We start from the raw sequence: 27,086 nt of genomic DNA, 5'->3' as shown, positions 1-27,086 counted from the left end.
ATGCAGATGCGCCCTGAGAGGGGGGATTTTGCAACCCCTCAACATTCGACAAAGGCGGTGCAGCAGAAGACTGCTTGGCTTTTTCCAAAGCAGACGAAGACCTGGGCTCACCTGTGCGCCGCTTCTTAGGTAGTGGTTCCTCCGTCCGAGCTCCCTGGAGCGATGGCAACCTCTTGGCCGAGGGAGTGGAGTACCTGCCCCCGCAGGAAGAGCCGAAAAAGTTGGATAGGCACCCTCGTTCAGGGAGCAAATCAAGCGCCCGTTTGTCATTGAGGGTCTTTGGGGAGAACCCGACAGATGGTGAAGTTGTCGAACGAGTGATTGGGATACAAACAGTACAGGTACTCTTACACATTTGAGGCCACAGGTCTCACACGGCCTGAATAAAGACTTCCTCAGACCCGAAGATGACATAACGGGACCTGGAACACCACCTTTCTTGGACGAAAGACTGGAAAACAGCAAAAGCTGATGCGAAGAAACCAACGTTTAGAGACAAATTCTCTGGAGAGAACTTGAGGTAATCCAACGGTTGAAATCTGAGTCTGAGGTGGAAGCCGCGGGGGTGGAGCTATAAATTTGATTTCCGATTGGTGCAGCCTAAAGCACCCATAACAACGCCGATAGGACACTCAAGGTGTCAAATTTTTCCCCATAGGAAAACTACTATAATAAAGTTACCAAGGTTTTCCCAGCCTGACAACAGGGAATATTCACAGCATGTGAATTCATAAAAGAGCCAATGCTGGAGAAGATTTATTCTGCATGTCAACTGCCGGATTGAAATAATGGAGTGAAGGCGCGCTTTGCCATTGGCGATCAGTTGGGGGATAAAAAGCCATCTACCTCCGACCTGCACTACTATGCTACTCGTTTTGGCTATTTATAGGTGGAACCACCTTATAGTATAAACTAAAATTGCGCACACACACACACATGAAATGCTAATTCTCCATATGTTCCATTACAGTAAATGAACTGCTTATACGTTCAGACCGATGTGCTAGAAAATTACTGGAGCACTGGAAAGGCTCAAGTTCATATTCTAGGCATAGTCATTCTACCCTTGAATGCCCTCACCTAAATACTGCATACTATTTCCAGAGGTTTGTGGAATAAAAAAAAAAATCCAAGTTACATCGACTCATATCTGTGTGAACCTTAGCTGAACGCCTGCGCTAAATCAAAGGCCAATTACATTTTTATTAACATCTTGTTAAACAAGGGTACATTTACTCACCCTGTAGAAAGTGACTTAGTAAGGATAAAAACAATGACCCCAAGGTAAATCGCATTAAACAAAGTGGTCTACTTCCCCACAAATGTCCGGTGGCAGGACGATTACAGCAATACCAGCAGACACCACACGATAAGCAAGGTCTCCCCTCAGCAGCCTTTTCTTCTTTCACCCCAAGTAAGCATTGAAGCAATAAATTAAAATGAACAAAACAGGCCATTCATCATTTACATGTTTGCACATCAGAGGCTTTTTAGTTTATTTCTGAATAGGAATAAAGTTAATCATTGGTTAAATCCCTATATATACTGGTAAAACATCTATATTAAAAAAACATGTTATTAGTAGAATGATTAGCACTTCTATTTTTTTTGCGTGCATACCCAGGAGACCAATTTGCTGTGACTGACACAGGTCACCCTTTTGTGGGTACCGTTTATATACATATGGAATGAAAACAATTAAATTGTTGGTACACGTAGTTAAACATTTTACAGTGTTTTGGTCAGGTAATTGTAGCTTCTTTAATGCCAGTTCCATTTGTAAAGCGGTAACAAAGATTTTAAAAGCCTTCTTGCATAAAGGACGTAGAATCTATAAAAAGAATATAAAACCACAACAACCCCTCCAAGATGCTCTGTACAGAGGAAAGTTGTGCTTCTGGTGCTTAATCTTTCTTTGTCCGTTTGGCTTTTGCAATGTTTTCCTGGCGTTTTTGCTTCTTCTTTTGGTCTTTTTCCTTGGCCTCAATCATTTTTGCTAACTTCCACGAGAGAACTGCGCTGGCAAGGAATAGTGGCGTAAGAGCCAAGATAACCGTGGTGAGGAAACCATATGGGTCTTTTGCAGCCCATTCCACTATGTAGTCCGCCCAGGCTTTAATATCAATCATCTCTGCAGCAAACCTACAAGAATAAAAGTCAGAATTATAAACAATTATGATTCTTATTGATGACAATTATCAGCGAGTCCATCTAGCCTGAAAATGTCTCTAGCTCCTGAAACACTGCAGTCTGCCTTGCCCTCCAACTATTACTTATGTGCGTCTTTCCTGTGCTTTTACAAGACTTACCCTCAGGTGCCAATGTTGAAATATGTTCACTATATTCAAGTAACGTCCTGCTGTGTCACTATACCCTTTTCTGACCAAACACTGCATTACTTATTTTTTAGTAACACGCCGCTGCTGAAACACGCATACTGTAATTGGGCTTCTGGGAGCCTCCTTCTCCTTAGAGCCTCCCTCCTCCAGGAAGAGAAACTGCTCTCCCTGCATGCCCTTCATACACATTCAAGTCCTCGGATGCCCTTTCATAAAGTTCGTATGGAGGCTCAAACGGTACTCAAAAGCGTTGCCAACTGCACCTCGAGCAGCAACAAAGCTAGCTCATGTTTGCACACATCTCTGCCTTACATATTTACATTAAACAAAGAAAGGATTGTGCTCGAGTCCCTCAAGTTGTAACGCTTTCAAAAAAGGCAGCCTGATCCTAAAATCTATGACACCATAGTCTCATCACTAAACTTCCAATCAGACAGCAAATCCGTTACAACAACCCGGTTTTCAAAACGCTTTAAAAGCATGGATAGACCACATTGGATAGAAACCACTCTTCTTAAATTATGTGAAAGCGCCTTCAAAGCATTCCAAGAAGATGGATGCCACCCATTATTTTCAGAAAAGAGGGCAGCGCTTAACAACTTAAGTTTACGATATAAGAAATTCATAACGTGCCTGCACACAAGTATTTCTAGGCGCGACAAAGCACGGAAGACAGAGGGAGGACAATACAAAGGATCTTATTACGTCTTGTGACATTCAGATTGTGCAAGTGCGAAAGCGCTAAAGTGCAGGGGGGGAGAGGGGAAGGAAGAAGGGGGGGGGGGGGTGGTGGTGTGTGATCAGGGCAGCAATGCTCTGAGGAAGTGCAACCAGGGCAGTGACAGTCTGGGTAAGTGCAGGGAGGCATGGACAGGCCCCAAGTGCGCGGTGGCCCGGAGGCAGTCCATGAGAGACCGATCATGGGGGAGCCTGGTAGCTGTTATGCTTGAGGGTAGCCAGGCGCCCAGACGGTGCAGCAGACAGGTAGTCAGCAAGAGAATATTGAGCTGCTTCTGGAACTTCATGTGGTCCGGCTCACGTTTGAGAGAGGCAGGTGGTCCGGCTCACGTTTGAGAGAGGCAGGGAGGTACCTGCAGAAGAGAGAAATCTACCCACCACGTCTGACCCTCAGAGAGTTGGAGATAGCTGAGCAAAGGGCTCGAGAAGGAAGGTGCTGGCCAAAGCCCCTGGACGATGCACAAGGTCTTGAACTTGATTCTAGCAGCCACAGGGAGCCAGTGAAGAGATTTCAGTGCTGAGAGATACAGCCCCTGGGCTTGAGGTCAAGGATAAGTCTCGCAGTCCTGTTTTGGATTAGTTGCAGAGGCCGGAGAGTAGAGGAAGGCAGTTTGAGAAACAGGCTGTTGCAGTAGTCTAGCCTAGAGAGAAAAAGGGCTCTGGAGACAGTAAGCTTCTGGTGGAAGGTAAGCAAAGGAAGAATACCTCTGAAGAGGTGCAGCTGATAGTGGGACTTCTTGGCGAGGTCCGAGAGTGAAGTTGAAGATGACACCAAGGATTCTTGCCTCACAGGAAGATGAAGGAAGAGGGCCCAAGGAGGGCGGCCAGAGTGCATGGGGGATAGCCGGAGCAGTGGTCCCAATGAGAAGGATCCTAGTCTTACTGGCATTAAGGCAGAGATCATTGGAAGCACATCAATCCGGAATCGCAGATAGTCAGGAATGAGCGAGAGAGGAGGAGGAGGAGGGGAGCCTGAACGAGAGCTGGGCGTCATCCGTGTAACACTGAATGTTAGAGGAGAAAGTAGAGATCAGATGAACCAAAGGGGCCAAGTAGACATTAAAGAGCCAGGGATGGAGGTTAGAGCCTGGGAGAAAACCACATGTGGAGAGGGAGGTGGTGGAGAGAACGTACCCAAGTTGGACCTGGGAGGGCCGTTCCGAAAGGAAGGAGGACAAACCCTCAAGGCCTGATCTGTGATGCCCAGGGTGTCAGAGCCGGTTGATCAGGATGGTGTGGTCGACAGTGTCAAAGGCAGAGGAAAGGTCAAGGAGGATGAGGACAGAAGGAAGGCTGGAGATTAGAGAGCAGATATTCACTGGTATTCAGGAGAGTAGTTTCCATGCCTCTGGCTTCTCTGAAGCCAGACTGATGGTCACGAAGACAACCAACAGATTCAGTATGGAGACAAAGCTGGGAGAGAGCCAGACTTTTCAGGAGTTTGCCCAGGAAAGGAGTGACGAGATCGGGCAATAGTTTACCGGACAGGGAGTGCTTGAGAAGAGGGGAAATATCCAGTTGTGAAAGAGTGATTGCAGAAATTGGCAAAGGCTGGAGCGAGGGTGTCAATGTGGTCCTTGATGATTCTAGAGGAGCATGTGAGCACCTGTTTAGATGACACTTTCGTAGATCTGACTGGTCTAGAAACCTAGGCAGGTGTCAGGGAGAAGGTGAGGCGGCAGGAAGGGGATCAAGAGAGGTAGGAAGAGGACGAGGAAAGCAACGACAGGATGTCCCGAGTTTTAGTGGTGAAGTGAGCGGCCAGAGCCGTACAGAGAGCCTGGGAGGGAACAAGAGAGGTGGAGACTGCAGCAGGATTGGCCAGCTCGAAAGGCCGCAGAGAAGGAGGCTTGGATGTGGACGCTCTCCTTGCACAGGACAGTCTGTATTGCCTTTGGAGCAGGCGGCAGGCCAGTAGACAATGTGCAAGAAGCCCTCCACTTCCTTTCAGCCACCCTGCACTCGAGGTTCAGGGTAGGGGGTAGGGGGGCGCAGAAGGGGGAGGGAAAGAGAAAAAGCAAGGGAAAAAGAGAAAGAAAGAAAATAGGTTATAGAACAGCAGTTGGAGAAGATGGGGGAACGGATAGCACCATGAGGGTGTGAGAAGGAGGGAGGATGGAGAGATGAGGGACAGCCTAGCGCTGCACAGCCCAGTATGAGGGGGGGGGGGCAAGGGGAAGGGGAAATTCACACAGTGGGGAACACGCAGAAGGAGTAAACAGGTACACCGAGATGTACATGCGACTCCCACAGAGTGGGGAACCTGGGGGGGGGGGGGGGGGGGGGTTAGTGCCTAATGAGACAGTGAACAGTATCAAAGTTCCCACAATGTAGAATCAGAATCCACTTTCCTAAATGCAGGGTGAAAACCTAGTTGTTAAACATAGTAGCAATGTAAAACAGCAATGCAAAACACCCAGATTCAACTTTCCTAGAAGAGGGGACAAATGCATCATTATGTAAACACAGCAGCCATGTCAAATGTGATTTTCACTGAGATGGAGAAGGCAACAGGATTTACCGCGGGTGTCTATGCATGCTGCGGTAAGACGTAGGAGAGATCAGGAGGGGTAGGTCAGAAGGAGGCGTACACGGATTATTGGCTCCTTCCCGTACCTACCCGATTAGTCGTAGCGGGTGACTGCTCAGGCTTCCTTCTTCCCCTGCTGCCAACGGCAGACACCATCTGGAGCTGCATCCACTGAAACTGTCCTTAGCCTCAGGGTCCTTCGCCGGAAGGGTGCTGTGACGGGCAGGGGGCTTGCTGATGCGCCCAAACAAATAGGACTGGATAACCAATGGTGGAAGTGGCTCGGTGAATGAACGCAGAACTAGGTCCTCGTTCACACACAAAAAGGGATGACCAATGGGAAACTAGGGAGGGATAGAGGGAGGCGCAGCAAGGGGAAAAAACACTGGGCACAGAAAAAACAAAACGCACAATGCAGGGACAACAAATGATTCCACGCAGTCAAGCAAACAAGAGGAAACCAAGATTATAAGTGTAGGTAGCCCAAACTGCTACCAGCCTCACCTCAGAGTAAACGGTGGAAGTTATAAAAACCTATGCTCAGACGACCCCTTAAGGTAGCGGACTCAGCAATCATATACAGGGAACCTATTACACACAAGGTTCTTTAACTCTGTCACCAGAGGACTATATTAGAATACACAAGGGTGACGTAAGTCGAGACCTTTTTTTTTTAATGCTTAGATTGAATCAACCAGACTGACCAAGTTGTCTCTAGCCCTCGCCGAAGGACTACGCTATCCGTGGAGGAGAGATATCCCTAGGAGATGGTGTTGCGTCGCCTGTCTAACAGGATAAAGAGAAAACAGTCCCTCCACTAAACGCAAACCGTTCAATCATTCTTAATGCATGATCACTGATAGATTCTTGTTATGATTTCCTTGTGGTAGTATTGCACCAGCTGTTTTCCTGGTGGGGAAAAACCCACATTACAGTCAACACGTTCACGAAAAGATACCAAATAGAACATCACTCACAAACCATACATAATCAAGAACATAAGACTCCCCTCCCTAAATGCTGACGGGATGTACCCTGCAACAATGTCCTTCTTTAATTTATTTTTTTACTTTATTCCACCCATCCCCAGTGTGCATCATGTACGATGTATACCCAAATCAACTATTCATTGCTGTTATGCAATGAACGACAATGCTTTTAAAATTGTATTTTAATATGGTATCCCTATCAGAAAATGACTAAGCACTGCGTCAACCGTTTTCAGCAACAAAATCTCCACCTTTCTCAGGAGCAAAACACAACCACTCTTCCTTCAGTAGGAGTCAATCATCATCATCATCATCATCATCATCATCATCATCATCATCATCATCAATAAATACAGGTTGTTGGTCAGTAATCTCAGCAGGAGACAATGAAATCACTTCAGTAAGCCGATCAGATTCTCCACTTCTCTTTATCTCAATTGGGGGCGTTCATAGTACATTTTATGCACAACACAGGGAAAATTGTCCCAAAATGCACGCACACATAAATCAAACCTTTGCAGCCTCTGTCTTTTTATGCTGTGCGCTCCCTCCCTGGGACTCAAAAAATTGTCTTGCACTGTTCCAGACCTTTAATTACCCTAATATGTACAATGTAAACCAAATGAAAGGGTTTGTCAACACTCTGAAATGCTGCCATGTCCCATCCCCAACCCTCCTCCAGAGCTGTACATTGATTTTATTGGATTTTTAAAAGGGAATCGGGCACCCACCTGGATGCGATCATAATGGCTTCCATGTCACATTGTGCTGTGTGATCACTTGCATTCATCCGTCTTGACAACATAACCTATACAGAAAAGGTTCCAACATGGGTGCCCACTTTTGAAACAGCAATCGTGCGGCTAAACTGGCATTCATCCATGGGAGGATGGACTTCCTCCCATTTCATGTATGTGGACATAGCAATACAGCACTGACCGAAGTAGGTAGATCCATGCACAGGGACATCCTAAGGGCTGTCGTAGTACCCCCAGACACCCAGGTCCTATTGACAAACACTTAATTTATGCTCTAGATACGATGCCATCGTCACTGGCAGTACCAGTGAGACACAGCACTCCGCGTGAATGCAAGTGATCACAAGGCACATTCCAACATGGAAGCCATGATGGTCGCATCCAGGTGGGTGCTCGATTGCTCGAGAAAATGCTGTGAAGCAATTTACATCTCTCTACATAGATCACTGGCAAACAGGATAAAAAAAGTCCTGGAAAACTAGTTGTACTTTACGAACCCATTTTCTTTCTCCATAGGCATGCATAAACAACCATCCCAATCTTAGGGACTGTTGCAACAAGATGATTTGTCGTGTGCACTGAAGAAATCACTAAATAAACCAGAGATTGCTGCCAGCTTCATCAATTCAACAGCTGTAAAACCGGACTGCTGATCCTCAATCACTATTGAACCATCAGCCTTCCACCACTGTGACAAATTAACTTCAGGAGCACCAGTGGTCCAGGGATGAATATCCTTTCCTAAACCACAATCAGCCCCACACTTCTAGAACACCAGAAGGGATCTGAACAGATGGAAACACAAGCCAATTATAAACCTCCTTGCCCAGGTTTGTTAACGTGGATGGAACGTCGGGCTGATCGCCACAAGGTCGTGGATCGTTGGTTAGTTGCAACACAGCAAAAATACAATTATTACCCAATGATTAAAGGGACTGTCCAGTTAAGGTTGTATACAAGATATCTACTTTATTATTACACCAGACAATTCTAGAACACTGCAACATACAACCCACCCTGTAAGAGAACAGAGAGGACAGACAGCTTCATGAAGGAAAGGGTTGCACTCTGCTTTACAGACTAACCTCTTGTTAGTATCTAATCAGTCTTAACTGTTCAAGGTTATTTGGTTTCGGCACCAAGGGAGCAAGGGGTTGTAAACGTCAATAAGGGCCTTCGGAGAAGGACCGGGGGGACAGAACCACAATGTACCTGGTGCCTGAGATGATCTTGATGCTAGACAGCGGCAAGTCAGTTCCAGGATGCTGTGCAGCTCCTGCGACAGAGTTCAAGACAGCTGCGGGTATCAGACGGCAGGCAGTTTGGCAAGCGAGGCTGGACGTACGGTTGCAGGCTGGCCTATATGGCGGCTCAGGGTCAAGAATCTTTGTCTGTGCTGGTTGGCGGATCTGGAACGCTGGTCGAGGTGTCGGGCGGCTTTTGTGACTGCAGCTGGCGCAGCCGGTCGCAGTTGGAGGGCTCAACTGCCTCAAAAATGCCCTTAAAAGATAGACGCTGATGCTCCTTGTGGCTCTTCACCTAGCTGCTTTTCAGGGCTTGTGTCGTCCTTTAAGGTGGACGGCCCAAAGCTCAGGAGTGTTTGCAGGCAACAGCCTTGTCCTTTGTTCTGAGACTCTCTGGCACGTCCCACCTAGGAAGCTTGCTGGCAGAACCTAGCAGGGCACAGTGTGTGCTGGCTGGGTACCGGTTCTGGAGCTGCTGAACGGGTCCTCTGATGTAGGCATCTCCCTCTGTTCTCTGGGAGAGGTTTAGGGGAGGAGGTTTGCTCCCCTCTTGGAAATGACAAAATGTACTGCTGGAAGTCTGGCTGCTCAGTCACTACCAACTTATTTAGTACAGACCTATAACAATAGGTGGGTTACCCAATACCAAGAGGACAAGACTGGTGTAGTTTCCCACAGGGTTACTGCATAGAATCTCACCCAACACCTGCTTCACCATTTGCAGGCACTGGGAAACACTCCCAATTCCCAATGCCCTAAAAGAGCTCTACGGCAGACTACAGATAGGCTGTGGTTGACTGCGATGGTGGGTGGTTGACTGCGATGGTGGATGCAGAACTGGCTATTCCCATAGTTTTACTGTTCAACGGCTTTAACTCACCCCCCTTTGCACCACTTCAGAGTAATCCCTTTCAAATCTGCCCTGTTTTTCCTAATGGCTAAGAAAGAGCTTGTGGATCAGCCTGCAGGGGAGAGCCAGGCGATGAGCCAAGATGGCATGTGCCATGCCCTGTGATGGTCTTTAGCAGAAGGTTATGATCAGCGCATTAATGACTGGTCCTTTGGGCTTGCAGCATGCACGTTACTTGGTGCCTATTTATTTTTTTTCATCTCCTCCGGCTGAGCCCTGCACTTATCAGCATAGATGTTTCACTCTGTAGACATTGTAGTTGTTAGCGCTTGCAGCCTTTTGGGGGAACAGTGAGGGTTTCTGGGGAAAGAGCACAACTAATTAACTAAGCTATATTTTCTCAGTCCAACCTTCCCAAAAATACACGTGTGACCAGGGGCCTCAAGACTTGGAACTTGTGTTTGCCACAAAGCCACAGCCCGTGGCCTGCGTGTTCATATCTACAGTTTTACAAGTCTGTTTGAGGGGAATTACCATTTTCTGTAACATGAATGTGGATTTAGGATTTGAAAAAACAAGGGTTGTGCCCTAATGTTTTGCTCCTGGGGGGCTAATGCTCATGATTGGGGGGGGGGAGGGGGATTGTAAATGTAAAGCAGTGAGCGAGTATAAAGCTACCCTGCCCTCCTGTGTCCGGACCTGTAAGTGCAGATGTGGAAAAAATGCTGCGCTTAACCATTTATATTTTTAAAAATCTAATGTATTTACATTATTCCATGCAGAATTCATTACACTTGAAAGCAATATCATATATAGCATAACAACCTGCTCATTGGGCATGGTGCAGTATTCATGATCCTTAAAAAAAAAAAATGCACAATGTGGGACGAGATGTGCTTCATATGCGAACATCATATTGTCATAGCAGTTTTTCCCGAAGTTCCACTCAACTTCATTTAACTGAGACAGTACAAGACTCCACTCTTAGTATAAGGATGTACCACCCGAGTTTGTTGGTATCGTAAACAGAGCAGCCAGGCTTATCATAGGAGGGAGAGGGCTGTAGAATCAGTACAAATTAAATTGTAATACACATGGTCCAAAGAAACACCATGTATTGTAAAAATAAATGGCTTATTTAAATAAAATTAGGCCCAAAAGAATCTTGGGGGAAATAAGTACCATCACATTATATATAATCAAAATTATTAAAAAACAACACTATGCTTGAAGGTACACAGACCAAAGCATATAACCTTATTTGTAACACCTAACAGTAGTTCTAGGGAAGTAAAACCTTTTCATACACATTCAGTATAGGTCACACCTATTCCCGTGGAGTAAAAACCAATAGTTACTTTCAGATTACATTTAATAAATCAAGGGTAGTAGACCCCACCATTTGTACGGTGGCGCTCAGCAAGAAATCACAGTCATCTCAATTGGACAATATACTTTTCTAGTGAAACACAGATACTAGGAACAGAATAAAGCCACAAGTATGATTCAGGATAACAGTCATTCTATGGTAGTTGGACCTTCGGGTGTAATATTCATTACAGTTGCTTTTCCGTTCACAGACTAAGGTAAGCAATAACTAATTTATTTTAGGATAACAGTAATACTCATGGCAAGTAAAACCAACACACTTATTTACAGTAGCTACAAGGCAGGTGTAAACCTAAGACGCATGTCTCTCTAAAACAGACCACAGAGAGCAAAACCCAATATTACACTTTATGAATGACTCAAAGCTATTCTAGGTAGGCAAAACCTAATGCAGACTTGTTCTGGACTGGACAGGCTAACAGCAAGTCCAGGGCAGCAAGACCCAATTGGGGAAGACTCATACAATTATCCCAACAGGAATAATAAAGTGAAACCAACAGCATTACTTTTGGGAAGGAGTACAACAAAATCACAGGTGAGTAATATACCCTTAGATCTTCTGTAAGAATGGCAAACAGTTTAAGGAAAGAAAGATGTTACATATACTTTTCAGAATAGTGCAACTCATTAAAAGGTAAGTAAGAACTTTTGTAACTCTTCACTCTCCAGAGTTAGTTACCAACCAACTCTTTTTCCATTAAGTAACTTTAACAGAGGAGTGGTCCAGTGCCTAACGCCAAGGCACCAGAGACACACAAGGAGGATCGGTGAGCGGCATTTTGGTGCTGCAGTGAAGACATTTTTTTAACCCAGTCTTCCGGGCTGACTGTGTCGAAGACTAGGTCATCGTACTCGAATAAACACATTTTCTTTCACAAGAACTGGTAGGGAGAATTCTCAGAAATATGCCAATTCCTCTCTACCTTAGAGACCCCCAGCACCTTTGCTGGATTTTGAGGACTTTCTTTTTTTACCTTGAGAGAGCGAGACCCTTTTTCCCCCCACTCTCTCATGACTGGAGCAGTGTGCGTCTTTTGGTTGTGGAGTCTGAAACTCCATAGGCATAATCTTTTACATTGTACCACACAGCACCTTCAGTGCAGTGGCACAGGGAAGTCTTTCAGATTTCCCAAAAGGTTTAAATACCTTCTCTTGGATAAACTACTGTTTCCAAGAGCAGTGAAGTGAAATGGACTTACTTGCATTGTAACTTTATAGACCCAGCACACACCATCTTACAATAGGGGGCTGGAGGGGTTACTTAGTATACCCTTTGTCTAGTTTCTCAAGTAACATTTTTACGTTACCCTTTCCGCGATGAATGGCTGGTGGCAGTGGTTTACTTTTAACTACCATGGTGTGATTACAGCGGGCTGCGTTCACAGCTGAGGTAAAGCACCCAAGGGTGCCATTTTTGTCAAAATGGCCCATGTATTCTTTTTTCAACATTTTTGTGGAAAGGTGCTTGAGATTTACTCTGCGCGCCAAACCTTTGGTCCCTTTGTTCGTTTTGTCTTCGGCGGGATTCATGAGTGCATCCTGCCTCTGGCTCCAGTATGTCTGGCTGGGGCAGGAAGTGAGGGAGGTTCCCCAAACTTCCTGTGCTTAAACCCCTTGGTTACAAGAATGCATCCAAAGGCAATTGGCCAGCTGGCTGTCAGGCAAGGATGGCCACCCTGTTTGACTGGAACCTGCATAAAAAGGTGAGGCTTTTTGGCTTGGAAGGCAGAGTCGACCACTGGATGAAGGAATCCGAAGAAGAACTTGGAAGAGACGTCTGCTGCTACACCTGGACCGTTGGTTTGCCGGGTGAAGCCCTGCTGCTGTGCTGAAGCTCCAAATTCTTCTCGACTAGAGAAGCCCTGCAAGGACTTCTCCCCTTGAGTTGGTGGGACCAATCACCTCCAAAGAAAGCCACCTGGATATCCTCTCGAATCAGGTTGCATTCCACTGCAGTTGCTGCTGGAACTGAAGAGGCAGGGAGAGGAACACCAGTTTGTGTGTTGCTTTGAAGTTGCCCAAGAGCTCCAGGAATGAGCCTAAGCTACCGCAAGAGTGCTGGTCCCCAGATGCAAGGAAAGCCCATCTAAACAGCCAAGAGTCTGCAGTGGTGCTATTTTCTGAGATCTGAGGAGCTGAAACCGTGAAGTGCCACTGAATAGATGTTGGCCTTTTTCTGTCGCCGACTGTCCCATTGCAGTGCAGGAATCCTCCAGAAGTCCTCCCTCTTGTCCCCACGACTGAGGCCCAGGAACGCAGAATCTGCAGAGCTGCACAGGAACAGGAGCCAACTGTAACCATTTCTTCTAACCAAAAGGTACTGTACAGTCTAAGAGAACTTACCTCTTGTTGTGTAACCTCACTTGTTCACAATGGAGACTGGTCTTGGTTGCTTCTGTAGAGTTGCGAACAGCTTCTTTACCTCACAAGCCTAATCAGCTTGATTGTGCAAGACCTTTACCTACCTGCAAGAATTGCTTCAGCTCACCTAGACTTGTCCAATTGACTTTGGCCTGGCCTGGCTCCATGAATAACTCTTCTTCCCTCCGACTGTGTCTTGTCTTCCTTCCAGGAAGGGGTTCACTTACTTTGCATTGGGGGTTACCAAAAGTACTTGAATATTTGTGAGATCCCTCATTTTATTCTAATAATCTTTTTTCTTTGAAATACTCCCAAGTACTGCCCTAAATGCAAAAGTGATACATTAATGTCCACAGTTTCCTAGCTATTTAAGTCACCTGAGGGTGTCCGAAGTGTCTGTGCCATCCAAAATGGGTACTTGCTGATTTAGAGAAACTAAGTGTGTGTTTTGGAGTGCGTTTCTATTATATTGCCACCTTCTGAAGAAGGCTTACGCAAATTGACTGTTAAATCAATAATTGTTTAATCAAGAAACCTTGTGTGTAAGAGTTTATTTGAATATGTGTCACTGAATCTCTGTGCAACCCCCCTACTGCTCACATTGACCCCTCTTGAGATGAGCCTGGCTGCTCAACACGCTACCAACCTGTGTAGTACAGACTTATACCAAAGGTTAGGTTCCTATTGCCAGGAGGTCAGGGTTGTTGTAGTGCACCCAAAAGGGTACTGCATACAATTTTGCCTAACAAGAACCCTGAAGCGTGCCGTATTCCTCGAAGTGTTAGCCATCGTGGAACACGGAACTGAAGCCAATGGGCACTGCAGGTGATATATATACACACACACACAAGGACGTAGACTCCAGGATGGAAGCCCTTGAGGAACATCAAGTCGACTGCATAGACGTACAGCGACCTCTGCAGGGAAAAAAATCCAAAGCAGCTGAAGCAGGAAGATCAAAGATGAGGAATACGTGGGAGGACAATCCATTTGAATATGCTGTTCAGCATGGTCACGAATGCCCCCCCCCCCGTGAGTGTCTGTGTGCACCCATGCCCCCCGTGAGTGTGTTGCCCCCCATGACCCCTCCATAACTCCCTCCTCTTCTACCATCCTCCTTCCCTCTTCTACCATCCTCTTAGCCTTCCCCCTCTTAGCACTTACTCTTATCTGTTCCCTGGACTTTTGATAGCAGCTTGTCTGTCTCCCCTCCTCCCCTCCCCTCTCCTCCTTGTTTTCTCCCTCCTCCCCCCCACCCCTGCTCTTTAATTTGTCTTTGACAAATTTGCACAGTAGCGCGCCTAGCTCACCTCCTTCTCCCCTTTCTTATCGCCCCGTGCCCTCCCCTCCTCTTGTATACCACCTGCACTACATCAATTGTCGTCAGACATAGTAATGTTACTGCTTGCTTTGTTCTCCTTTTCCTTCCCTCTTGCCTTACTTGTTCTATGCACTTGCACTATCAGAAATGTTGACAGGCCTAGTACGATGGTAATTTTTCATATTCTGTATTGTTTCAAGGACTAACTGAATGTAACTATTTTCCTATGTTCCCTCCCTCCTTGAAGTGCTTTGAAACACAGTGTATAGGCGCTATATAAATAAACAATCAATCATTGTCCCTCGGATGTGCCCCTCATGTATGCAAGTCGTCCCTATGTATATCTACCAGCAAATACAACTATTTCATTTGGTTTGTGATCCAGCCACTACCACGAGGAGGCGACTGAGATGTTTGAGAAAGCTTGAACAACAGTGGATCCAACGCCTGGATACAGTTGATCAAGGTCTTAATAAAAAATAAAAAAAATAAAAAAAAAAAAATAGAATGGAACTTACTTATTCAACAATAATGCTGACTATCGGCCAACACCATGGGGGTGTCTGCGAAGCAACAGAAAATGGACAGGACAAGAGCACCTTCGACAGTTGGTTACCAGCACCACTGAGCAATATAAGAATGATGCCATGGCATGACATAACCCACAAAAATACTTGAATCAGGATAGCAATATATAGGGGACCCTCTGCATCCCATCAGTCTAGACATATGTGGACTCTGGCACAAGAGCAAAGGAAGACGGACACAAGTTCAGTCATCTTTAATATCACTGGAAGCACACAGAGCTCCTACAATCAACTTGCCTTTTATAGGCCTTTGAGACTGATGCAACACTTCATACTATTTCAGAATACATATCTGATTGGTCCCTTCAGCCAAAACTAAAGCCCTTCTGGTCTTCGATTGGTTGGCTTAACTGTCACTCACCAAGCCACATTAGCTCATTTTTGGCATGCTGCGTCTGAGACTGGAATGGGCCAATCGGTCTGTGTCAGTCAAACATAATTATACATCCTTAAACTCCTGCCAAGAAACAGTTCTTAGTTCGAGGCTCTGCCAAATTTACTTGGCAGCTAATACTGTGGGAAACCTCATGCACATCTCATTTGTTACTAGGTAAGCAGCTGTTCTGTCTAATTGGTAGCTTTCCCATGCTATTATCTGATTTGCTAATCAATCATATCCACATTTCTTGTCAAGAAATTCCAAATATACCATACCAGATGTACTTATCTACAGTGAACTGCTGCCAAAGAAAATTCATTATCTGCATGAGTAAGGACTTGCTCCCGAAGCCATTTTGTATTTTGGCATCCATCTTAGAAAATCTCATTCTGTTGAGCCTAGATTTTCGGCTACCAAACGGCAAACCAATTTACTTCCGAGCATAACTCATTTTCTATCCGGGTTCTGGACTACATTTTTACATATTCATGATATGCGAGTAATACTGGAGACAAACTTTACTTCCGAGTCATTCAGACCGCCAAAACTATGCATCACCCTATATGCACTCTTTATCTTCAAAAAGCACTAGCATTCTGATTTTTGCAATACTGGGTCAACTGATCAGCCTATCAGGTTATCTGTATTCAGTTTGGGGTGGGGTCAGTACTCTTATACAGAGGCATACCGAACACCTGTAATATTTTTGTTTCAGTGGTGTCTGGAAACAAACAAACTTCTCCCTCACATTTTTTGATAACTCAAAACTGAACATGTATAAGAATACGATGATCGCCAGATGATACTGAGTGAATTAACTGGCCTCTTGACATAGTTCTGAGAGTACCCAATTTTGATAACATCTTAATTTCAGGAGTATGGATTAATAATTAAAAAAAACATACTCTCATTTTGGCTGATGGACAGATTGGGTGCTACACAAGGGCTAACTAGCGCACTCACACATGCATCAGGAATCTACTGCGTAGGTCACATTGCTCTGACAGACGAGCAGTAACATTTACCATATACGTTCATACAGCCTAGTATGAAAAATCACATGCCTGTCACACTTATTCTGAAAGATTTACCCTTACAGGTCTGTTTTATTTATGTTTTACGATAGGTCAGCAATTGTGCAATGTGTCACCTCACTACATTCATAAAATTCTGAAGCAACTCTGAAACATTAGATCATTGAGGGGCCATCAAATATAAAAAGGTTAAACATAATTTTACAGCTGGCTAACATAGCCTTCATTAGAGTTTCCTACAAGCCATGATGACTGCCAGGTTTGTGCAGTCTGTAGCTACATGAGATACCAATAAAATGGCCTGTTCCAGTTACCATAGCAACTTATTTAAACAACGCCAGACCGGCTGTACAGCCCATATGAGCATGTGTCTGATGCTGCATCTCGATTGAAATCTATAGCGAGTTTCCCAACGAAAATTAGGTTCCAACGGACACGCTTTTACAAGCCGGCAGCGCTGCACTACACGTGCCGTGCCCTCAATTAGAGTCTGACATATACAAGCTTTAGGATATGCTCTTATGTGTTTGCAGCAATGTGTCATGTCTCCACAAGTTTCTCGAATGCCTTGTACATTAGCGAAGCACCACATCTTTATTTGATACAATGGATAGTTACAATAACGTGCATGCTCACGATTGATCAAGCAGCACTACATTGCTACTAAATATACATATGGACACGTTGCATTATATTATAGACACATCACGAGGGACAATGCATACAGAACCGCGCTGAACAGATTCGAAATTTCGGCAGAGGGCGCTGTGCTCGAGGTCGCAGCATTGAATGTCCCTCGACGGGCTCCGTACCGTGTCAACGTCACTGATGGTATAAATAGCTCGAGCCGCACCAGTTGGCTTCAGTTCAGTTTTTCCGATTGCTTCGCTCTCGTGATCGGCGCGCTTCGAGATTTTCTGTCAAGAAAAGGTCTTCATCGACCGCGCCGACTCCCAAAACTGGGTTTAAGAAGTGTAAGGACTGTGGGTCGAAGATGTCCATCACCGATCCTCACCGTATCAGTTTGTGGTGTCTCGGATCAGACCATCGAACCGGCGACTGTGGCTCCCGTCAGTCAATGACAGAGAAGGCCCTCTGTGAGAGGAAAAGTAAGCTAGCGGTGTGGCGGGAGGTGTCGAAGGGCTCTTCGAAAGCCTTGTCTAAAAAACATTTTTAAAAAGAAATCGTCCCACTCAAGGAATCGGAACGCCATAAAAAACACTCGGAGATCCTGATCTCATAGCAGGTCGAGACAATCGTCTTCGTCTTCCTCTAAAAAGCTCAAAAAGGAGAAAGATCTCCGTTATCATCCGATTAATCGACAGAATTGGATCGATGTCCGACTAGATTGGATTCCCCTTCAAAATGGGAGAGCTTTAGGAAAAGAATGTTGCAGGTCTTTGAGAACGCGGCCTTGACCCCCTCGATGAAACCTCAGAAAAGCCAGACCCCGGTTGCTCCATTGGACGACGCAGGGAAGTCGGGAACTACAACGGTAAAGCCTAGTAGTACCCATAGATCTCGAGTCGACAAGTCGTCGAGAGATCCTTGAGGGTCGAGTGTCTCTCCGATCCCTCATAGAAAACAAAAATTGACGAAGTCGGGCGCAACTTCGACGCCGACTGCTCTGATGACAAAGCCTAGTTTATCCTCAACGCCTTTGTCGAAGGTTCCTTCGACAAATTATGAGGAGGAAGAGAGAAGGTTTACACCTTTACCAAGATCGGACTTCTTTAGGACCAGGTCTTCAATTTTTGAAGAATCTGGTTAAGATGATGAGGTCACTCTTCTTGGAGTAAAATATGGCACTAGACAAGTTCCAGAGGAACTGATAAATCCAGAGACAAAAATGAGACCCATCTGAACCTCTGCATTCTGCTAGTGGTGTGGACACATCACCCGAATTGGAGTTTGCTGCACCTGATCCTGCAGAATATGCAGACTCAGGGTATAGGAATTTGAGGAGTAGGGTGATTGAATATATGGGTTGGGGAAGAGCCTCCCTACGTTTGAACAAGACGATATGACGGATATTATAGTCAGAGGACCCCGGAAAGATCCAGTTCTCCCCTTTCATAGGGCACTACAAAGAACAGTTGAAAAGTACTGGGAAAAACCTAATCGTATTGCTGCAGTAGACCGCAATCTCCCAAAGAATTACAGAACTTCTACTTCTGACCCAGAATACCCGAGTAGACCCCGTACTCCAGAAAGCTTGGTTATTCAGGCAGCTACTACTTCCAGGCAGACAGCATACCCAACCATACCTCCGGACAGGGAGGACAAAAAGGTTGATGCCTGGGCTCGTAAAGTATTTACTTCGGGTAGCATGGCCTTGAAATCTACCAATGTCACCTGTACTCTGGCCAGGTTCACACATACCCTGTGGGAATGCATTTCGGCGGCGGCTGAGCCTATTCCAGAAGGCGAGGAAAGGGACGGCTTCCTGAATATAGTCAGACGGTAAGGAGGCAATGTGGGGGTGGGGGGGAAATGTCTCCAGTCTGGACACTGCTGATAGTATTAGCTGGTCCATGGCATAAAGCACAGTGCTACGCAGATTTGCGTGGTTGAGAAAGTTGGGGTTTGCACCAGATGTACAGACCAGGCTTCTCAACATGCTCTTTGATGGCTCGAGGCTGTTTGGTAGTAAGGCTGATGAGAGCCTAGAAAAACAACAGACCTCGAAAGCGGCAGCAAAGTCCCTTAGTGCCTCTATGCGACAGCCTCAGAAACCCTATTTGGGCACGTTTTCCTGGAGGGGTCGTCCTTTTCGATACTACTCCTCCGTTGGTAGAGGAAGAGGACAGGCTTTTTCAAAGGGGCAAAAGGAATGCCACTCATGGTGGACGTCAAAGACTACAAAGCCACCTTCAAGAACGGCATCTATGTCCTCAGCCGCTCCTTCAGCCGCCTCCAAATCTCTGAGGTCTTATCATACAAAACACCTGTGGGAGGCAGAAGGTCCCAGAATCTGGAAGAGTGGCAGGGCATTACTTCAGATGCATGGGCACTGGAGACAGTAGCCCAAGGTTACTGCCTGCCCTTCCTAAAAAGACCTCAAGATCATCCACCAGGAGCCAGCTCTACCAAAATTCCAGATCCGCTCCTTTGGCAGGAAATTATAACCCTGCTAGAGAAAGGTGCAATAGAACATGTACCTGTAGCGGAGAGGAACAAGGGATGAACTCCCCCCCCCCCCCCTACTATTTTCTCATCCCTAAAAAGGATGGAGGGACGAGACCCATCTTGGACTTGGACAAGTTCAAGATGGTAACCCTTTCTCAGATCCTTCAGGCTCTCCAACTCCAAGACTGGTTGGCATCATTGAACCTTCAGGATGATTATTTTCATGTGCAAATCCATCCAAAGCCCAGAAAATACCTGAGGTTCGCAGTTAGCGGTGCTCACTATCAGTTTTGAGTTCTGCCATTCGGGCTGACCTCCGCTCCGAGGGTTTTCGCCAAACTGATGGTGGTAGTGGCAGCAAGTCTCAGGAGAGGGGGGAATTCACGTCTACCCCTATCTGGACGACTGGCTATTCAGAGCACGTTCTCCAGAACAAGCTCAGGAACACCTGTCGATCACCTGCCACTTCCTCCACAACCTGGGCTTCTCCCTCAATTTCAAGAAGTCCCCCCCCCCCCCCCCCAACAACTCCAGTTTATCCAAGCAGTCTTGGACACTTCCTTGGGAAAAGCCTCGCCGCCTGAGGCGAGAGCCCTCCACATCCAGCAGACGGTAACAAAATTCCCAAAAACCCAGCATCTATCGGCCTTAGATTTCCTGAGGTCGCTCGGCCTCATGGCATCCTGCATTTTTCTGGTGCCAGAGGCCAGATTCAGAATGAGATCCCTCCAATGGGCCCTCAGAACTCAGTGGTCCAATTCACGGAGAATAAGTCAGATCATCTGCAAGTCCCCAAGCGCAGTTGCTCAGGATCCATCATGGTGGGCTTGCAACGACAACATCCTCAAGGGAGAATCTTTTTGGCAACCATGGCCGGAGATAAAACAGTAGTGACGGACGCCTCACTCAAGGGGTGGGGAGCTCACACCAACTATCTGACAATCAGCGGACGTTGGTCTCCATCAGAGTCCAAACTACACATCAGCCTTTTGGAGCGGAGGGCAATCAGACTAGCGCTGAAGGCCTTCCTGCCCTCCGTACAGAGAAAGGATGTCCTGATAATGACGGACAACACAGTGGCCATGTTCTCTCTCAACAAAAGAGGAGGCGTAGGATCACTACCTCTGTGCAGAGGCGCGATGCAGCTCTGGTTCTGGGCATTACAAGAGGGAACCTCTCTATCAGCAGTTCACCTAGAACACAGCGGCAGACGCTCTGAGCAGGCAGAGCACAGTCTCCCACGAGTGGGAGGCTAAGGAAGTCCTTCTGGAGATCTTCGCCCTTTGAGGAACCCCTCAAGTGGATCTGTTCGCAACCACGGTAAACCCGAAGTGCGATCAGTATTGCTCAAGGGAATTTCCTCCGAGAGGAGCTCTAGGAGACGCGTTCCTAGTGGATTGGGATTTTCCCCTGCTTTATGAGTTTCCTCAAGTAATCAGGAGGTTGAGAAAGTTCAGGAAAACCATGATCCTAATTGCCCCGGATTGGGCCAGGAGGACGTGGTACCCGGACCTTCTGGACATGTCTATCTGCCCTCCAATAAGTCTTCCACAAAGAGGATCTTCTCTCGCAAGAGGAAGGTCGGGTTCTCCATCCAGAGGTCAATAAGCTCAATCTTCATGCATGGTTTCTGAGAGGTTGAGATACAAGGATTGGGATCTTCTGGCTGAAAGCAAAATCTCCATTGCGTCATCCAGAAGACCAGCAACTAAATCTGTGTACCGGTGTCGTTGGAATAAATTCACTAACTTGTGCAAGGATAGGGATGTGGACCCTTTTCAATGTGGCATACCAATGGTGCGTTCTTTTCTATTACATCTAGCCAATCTGGGGCTCCAGATCCGGACAATCAAAGGATATCTTGCTGCGCTGTCCATTTTTAAGCGCTCCTCAGACGAGGTCTCTTATTTTAAAATACCTTTAATCATACAGTTCCTGATAGGACTTACAAATGTATATCCACCAATACCATCTCATGTTCCAACTTGGGATTTGAATTTAGTTCTTAAATTCCTGACATGTATACCATTTGAGCCTCTGCACTCATGTCCATTGAGGCTTTTAACACTAAAAACTGTCCTTCTTGTGGCACTAACATCAGCCCGCAGGGTTAGTGAACTACAGGCTCTCATGTAAACCTCCATACACCACTTTTTATAAAGACAAAGTAATTCTGAAAGTTAAACCATCTTTCTTACCGAAAGTAGTTGCCGACTTCCATTTGTCGCAGAAAATTGTTTTACCAACATTTATCCTCCTCCTCATTTGGGAATAGGAGAGATTACATAGGCTTGACCCCAAGAGGGCTCTCAGCTTTTACATTGCAAGAATGACAAAATTACGTCAAGACAACCAACTTTTTGTGGGCTACACAGGTTGTAAATTGGGGTTAGCGGTGACAATACAAACAATATCCCGCTGGATTATTCTAGCTGTATTGGAATGCTACAGATTAGCAGGAAAAGACCCACCAAATGGAGTGCTCACTCCACAAGGGGAATGGCTACTTCTGCAGCTTTGAAGAGGGGAGTCCCTGCAAAAGATATTTGCTCAGCTGCAACATGGGCATCAATGCATACCTTTAGCAAACATTACTGCTTAGATGCCTCCTCCTCAAATGAGGGAATTTTGCCAGAGCAGTACTTCACACTCTGTACATGAAAACAAAAACTAGCACTCCGACCTCCAAATTGGTCACTGCTATGGGAGTCTCACAAGATGAGGACTACGTGGGAGGACAATCCATTCGAAGAACAAGTTACTTACCCAACTGCAACGTTCTTTCGACTGGATGTTCCTCCCACGTATTCCTCATAGACCCTCCCAACCTACCCCACAGTACAGTTTATATTTTCTTACAATTTCTTCTCTCAATGGGCCTATCAGTCACAGCGTACACCTGGATGTTCCATGAGCATTTCCTCGGAAAAAAAACGTACTGAAGTCAACGGGCACGGCTCGAGCCAGTTAGAGCATCAGTGACGTCGACACGGTACGGAGCCCGTCGAGGGACATTCGACGCCACGACCTCGAGCACAGCGCCCTCTGCCGAAAATGTTTTCCCGATGCAGCGAAGCTGGCGAAACGAATTATCAGGAATACGTGGGAGGAACATCCAGTCGAAAGAACGTTACAGTTGGTAACTTGTTCTTCTGCTGCTGAAAGGCACAAGCTGGTAGCACCCTGCCTTTGAACATTACAAATGATATACAGTAGGTTATAAATTACACACACACACTAAATATAAAGAGTATGCGTCCCCACACCAAACACCATTTTGGACATTGCTTCATCCTCTGTGGGACGTATTTGACAGAGGAGGTACCTGCATTATAAGTGTGCGACCTACAACGCAGACTGTAGAAGGCTTCTAACACTCACTACTGCTTATTTGGCAATGCCATATAGCGCCTTCACGTTCATAGTGTGTGTGCGCCCCTATATGCTTATCTACCAGAGAAGAGGCTCCACACTAGAGTAAGGAAAACAATTTGCATCAGCAGTCGGCATGTGTAACCAACATACATTGCCTTCTATTGCAGTGGTCATGGCCAGTGTTTAACCACGAGAAGACTAGCAACAAATGTGAAAGATACCTATACAGTACAAAAAGCACCCGCAATTTAAGGTCTGTAACCTTGGTCATCGAGAAATAGCCGGTCGATAATTAAATATACTTCAGGCGCTACAATAAATGGACATGTCATTGCTGCAGGTTCACTCCTCAAGAAGAGAAACCAATCTGAGAGAATCCCCTCTGGAAAGAAAGATCACCCCAAGAAAACACTTTGTTTTTCCAACAAGTGTCTGATTAAAATTCAGGGCAGTAGTCAACTTCCACACAGTTGAATATTAGATACGACTTACTCTTAAACCACAAGAGTCCTTACTTACACAGGGAGGTTTATATTCCATTACAGATTTAAGAAAAGGGTTAGAGGATCCAACTAGAATACACTTATACTATTAGATGGATTCGAAGTGTTTGGTACTGCATACCCACACAAACAACTGAAAAATTGTCTAGAATAGGTTGTTCGCATATGAAGCACATCTCATTATTAAAGCACTATATAAAAACACAATACAGTATTTCTGATTCTTAGAAATGCACAATGTCCAATAAACAAATTGTTACGTTGAATGCAATTACAGGCCTGCAGTAGCTGAAACCGCTGGATGGAGTTTCCCCAAGTTTACAGCAGGGGCGGCAGCTTGGTCCCGAAAGTGTGCTTTTGTAAATGGTGCAAATCCATCCATTAGTTGTTTTTAAAACTACCAAAGTAGGAAAAAAAAATAAGATCTCAATTCGGTCTGTGGACTTACTTCCCTGTTCGCTCTGCGGACGGGCGTCCGATTGGACCAGAGGGCGACGTGATGTCTGTGGACATCAGACGCAGCGTGAGGTGCGTCATTTTTTGGGCAACGCCCACCATGTTGGATTTGCGGACAGTGCCCGTTGTCCGCGAACATCGCAGTAAAAGAATTTACTAAAAACACAACATTGGACTTGTCAAACTAATGAAAATCTCTGGAGAGGTGAGGGGTGAGGAGGATGGGACAGGGAATGGCCTTAAGAGGCCCAAAAAAGGGGTGGCTTTTCAACTCTGATTTACGTGAACAGTCAGGATGTCTGGGGCAGCCCTGTGAGGTCTGCGAATACGTTCGATGTCCGGGGACATCTATGCCCATTTCTTAATTACAGGGTTGGTGAAAAGCAGTTTTTGGATGGCTTGGCGCCACTCTGGAACTTCATGGAATTTTGGAATTCTATTCTGGACCAGACTCTGAAAGGTTCTGCAAAGCGTGGTGCTGTTTTGTCAAGAGAGAAGAAAATTAGAGAAGGGGGGGGGGGGGTCCCAAAATATTTTAAAGGCTTATAAATGTGGTGCCATTTCACAAATCTGCACAAACGTTTACAAACAGATTTTCAACTTAGATATGAAGGTTTTTGCAAAGTTTGGTGGTATACTGTCAAGAGGGGGCAAAATTAGAGGGGTGGTCTCTAGATGGATAGAACTTCCGTTTGACAAATGTGGACAGAGGTTTTCACAAAGATTATAGACCCAACCTTGAATGTTTGGGCAATGTCTGAATGGATTTTGTCATATGGGGGCTACGTTTATATGAACATTTTATGTACGTATATGTTGACACTTCTTAAACAATAAAAGATAGCGGATTTGCCGAAAACTCATGTATGGGGTATTTGGAAAGATCTGAAAAGCATGGTTTTGCAGATGTGGGCGCGTTTTATTTTTTGAAAAGGGTCACAATGTAGGTACAAAAATAGTGCTATACCTTTGGTGACTGAGGTATAGCCTCTGGCCAAGCGAGGTGGCCAGATTGTCTGGGGAATGGTTGTAGGCCATGACCCGGACAATATGGCTATTGGCCATGAATACGAGGGACCAGCAATGGGGTTAAAGTGGGCATGGCCACCAAGGACCGGCTATGTGGTAAAGTATTTCGAAATTGGGATAGGTTTGAAAGGGCAAACAACTGCCTGTGGGCACAGGTTGAAGTGCTGGTTGGGATTGCAGCAAATATGCATGAGAAGGGTCAGCAAGAACTTCAAAGCATGGTTTTGCAAATATGATCTGTGTTTAATTTTTTTGAAAGTGTGAAAATGTAAGATGTAAGTACACAATACAGAGATATAACATTGGTGTCTGGGCAATGAGCCTGGGCGTCAGCAAGGAGAAATATGTACTGTAATTTTCTTATTGGGGCATGCCGCATGGCCGAAGTGGTAGGTTTGATTGGGAAAAAATATTCTGCTTGTGGTTATAGCCTGAAGGGGTGCAATAGATTACATTCTTGCGCAATGAGCATTAGCAAGGACCTGAAAAGCAGGTTTTTGGAAATACATCTTGTGTTTTATTATTCTGTGTAGAAAAACCGAGTGACATACATTTGGGGTCTGTAGTGGGACTGGCCATCGGCAAGTGCAAATGTGTACTCGGCTTTGCTTATTGGGGAATGCAGCAAGGCCCAAGGCCATGCCCCATGGATTTGGAGACTGGCCATGGCTGCAAGCCAGGAGCACTTGGCATTGCTTACATTATTAGGGTATAGTGGACACCGAGCTAGGATGCAGGGTAGGTGCAGTGAATAGGGGTTGTTTGGTTGTGCTGGGGTCATGGTTGAGGCTTATGCCGCAAGCAATTGAACAATGATTTGCATCCCAAGCATGCGCTGCTGATAACAGACATAAGTATGTGTTTTAGAAAATGTTTCTTAAAGGTTCATAGTTCTTTAATATATATGAAAGGAGGAATTATTAATAACTTATATACAGTGATTTAATACCATGAAATATTTTCACTTCTAAACACCTATTAAATTGACAGAAAAAACAATAAAAGGGATGAAACGGTAAAGATGAAACCCACCCAGGGACGACCCTGCTCCAGTAGTTACTGTAGCGTCCCACCTTAGCATCCCTTGGCATTTCCCTTCTGGGTATTATGAGCACTTGCCCATCAGTACTGCCCCTTCTATTTATGCAATTCTCTCACTGCACAATGCATATGTGCATTTGTAGGAGCACTGTGTACAATACAAAAAGGGAAACGCAGATGCAAAAGATTTTTTAGAAGATTGTTAGTAGTAGTTGCTGTGTGGAAGCGTAATATAGTCATAGGTTTATATGTAGTTTTTGGAAGCGATTGGTGGATGGATGCATCGAGGGAGTATTGAAAATATAAATAAAAAAAATGGTAGAAGGGCTGCCGTCTGCCATGCTATGCTATGCATGTGTCATCCAGGTCTTTTAATGATCCATGGCCTGGAAAGGGGACTATGGAGACCGCTGATAGTTCTAAATGGTCCATCGATTATGGTCCATATTGTACGCTAGAGAAAATGTGGGATTGAAAAGGTCTGCACATTAGTACCAGTTAGGGAGAATTCTCATTTCTGTGCTAATTCCCTTCAATTTACAGACCCACCCGGCTCTTTTGCTGGAGTTTAGGACTTTTTAATCTGAACCCTGTAGTGAGTGAGCCCTTTCTCACTCTCTCGTGTTTTGACCGATTTGGATTATAGGTTTCCTTTGTCTTCTGAGTCCAACAAACTCCACAGGCATCTACCTTTTGAATGGTGACACAGCACCTTCAGTCCAGTGTCGGAGAAATCCTTTAGATTTCTCATAAAGTTTAAAAACCTATTGTGTGAACTACTGTCTCCAAGAATAGTAAAGTGAAGTTGACTTTACTTACCTTTTCTCGTTGTATGTTCAGCACACACCATTTTATGTGGAGTGCTGGGGGTTACCTAGCCTACCTACTCATGGAATATTTGTTATGTTACCCTCACTAATGGCTGGTGTCAATGGTTTACATTTCCTACCATTGTGCTTTTTTACCGCTGGCTGAATCCTTCGCTGCAGTGTAGCACGGATGGGTGACCATTTTGTCAAAATGGCCCAGCCATT

General features: G+C 45.5%; 1 protein-coding gene across 3 annotated transcripts in view; it reads right to left on the bottom strand.

Annotated features, from left to right (window-relative positions):
- Positions 1-1,463: 1,463 nt before the first annotated feature.
- Positions 1,464-27,086, bottom strand: part of SMIM15 (small integral membrane protein 15) — a 148,796-nt gene continuing 123,173 nt past the window's right edge. For all 3 annotated transcript variants that reach the window (XM_069627330.1, XM_069627332.1, XM_069627331.1), the window contains one exon: positions 1,464-2,142. In XM_069627330.1, coding sequence (XP_069483431.1) covers positions 1,905-2,142 — 238 coding nt within the window. In that variant the 3' untranslated portion in view covers positions 1,464-1,904. The remainder of the gene's footprint in view (positions 2,143-27,086) is intronic.

The sequence above is a fragment of the Ambystoma mexicanum genome, chromosome 6p, assembly GCF_040938575.1.
Source record: "Ambystoma mexicanum isolate Mex_15411 chromosome 6p, UKY_AmexF1_1, whole genome shotgun sequence".
Taxonomy (NCBI): Eukaryota; Metazoa; Chordata; class Amphibia; order Caudata; family Ambystomatidae; genus Ambystoma; species Ambystoma mexicanum.
This window is presented reverse-complemented; position numbering and strand designations above follow the sequence as displayed.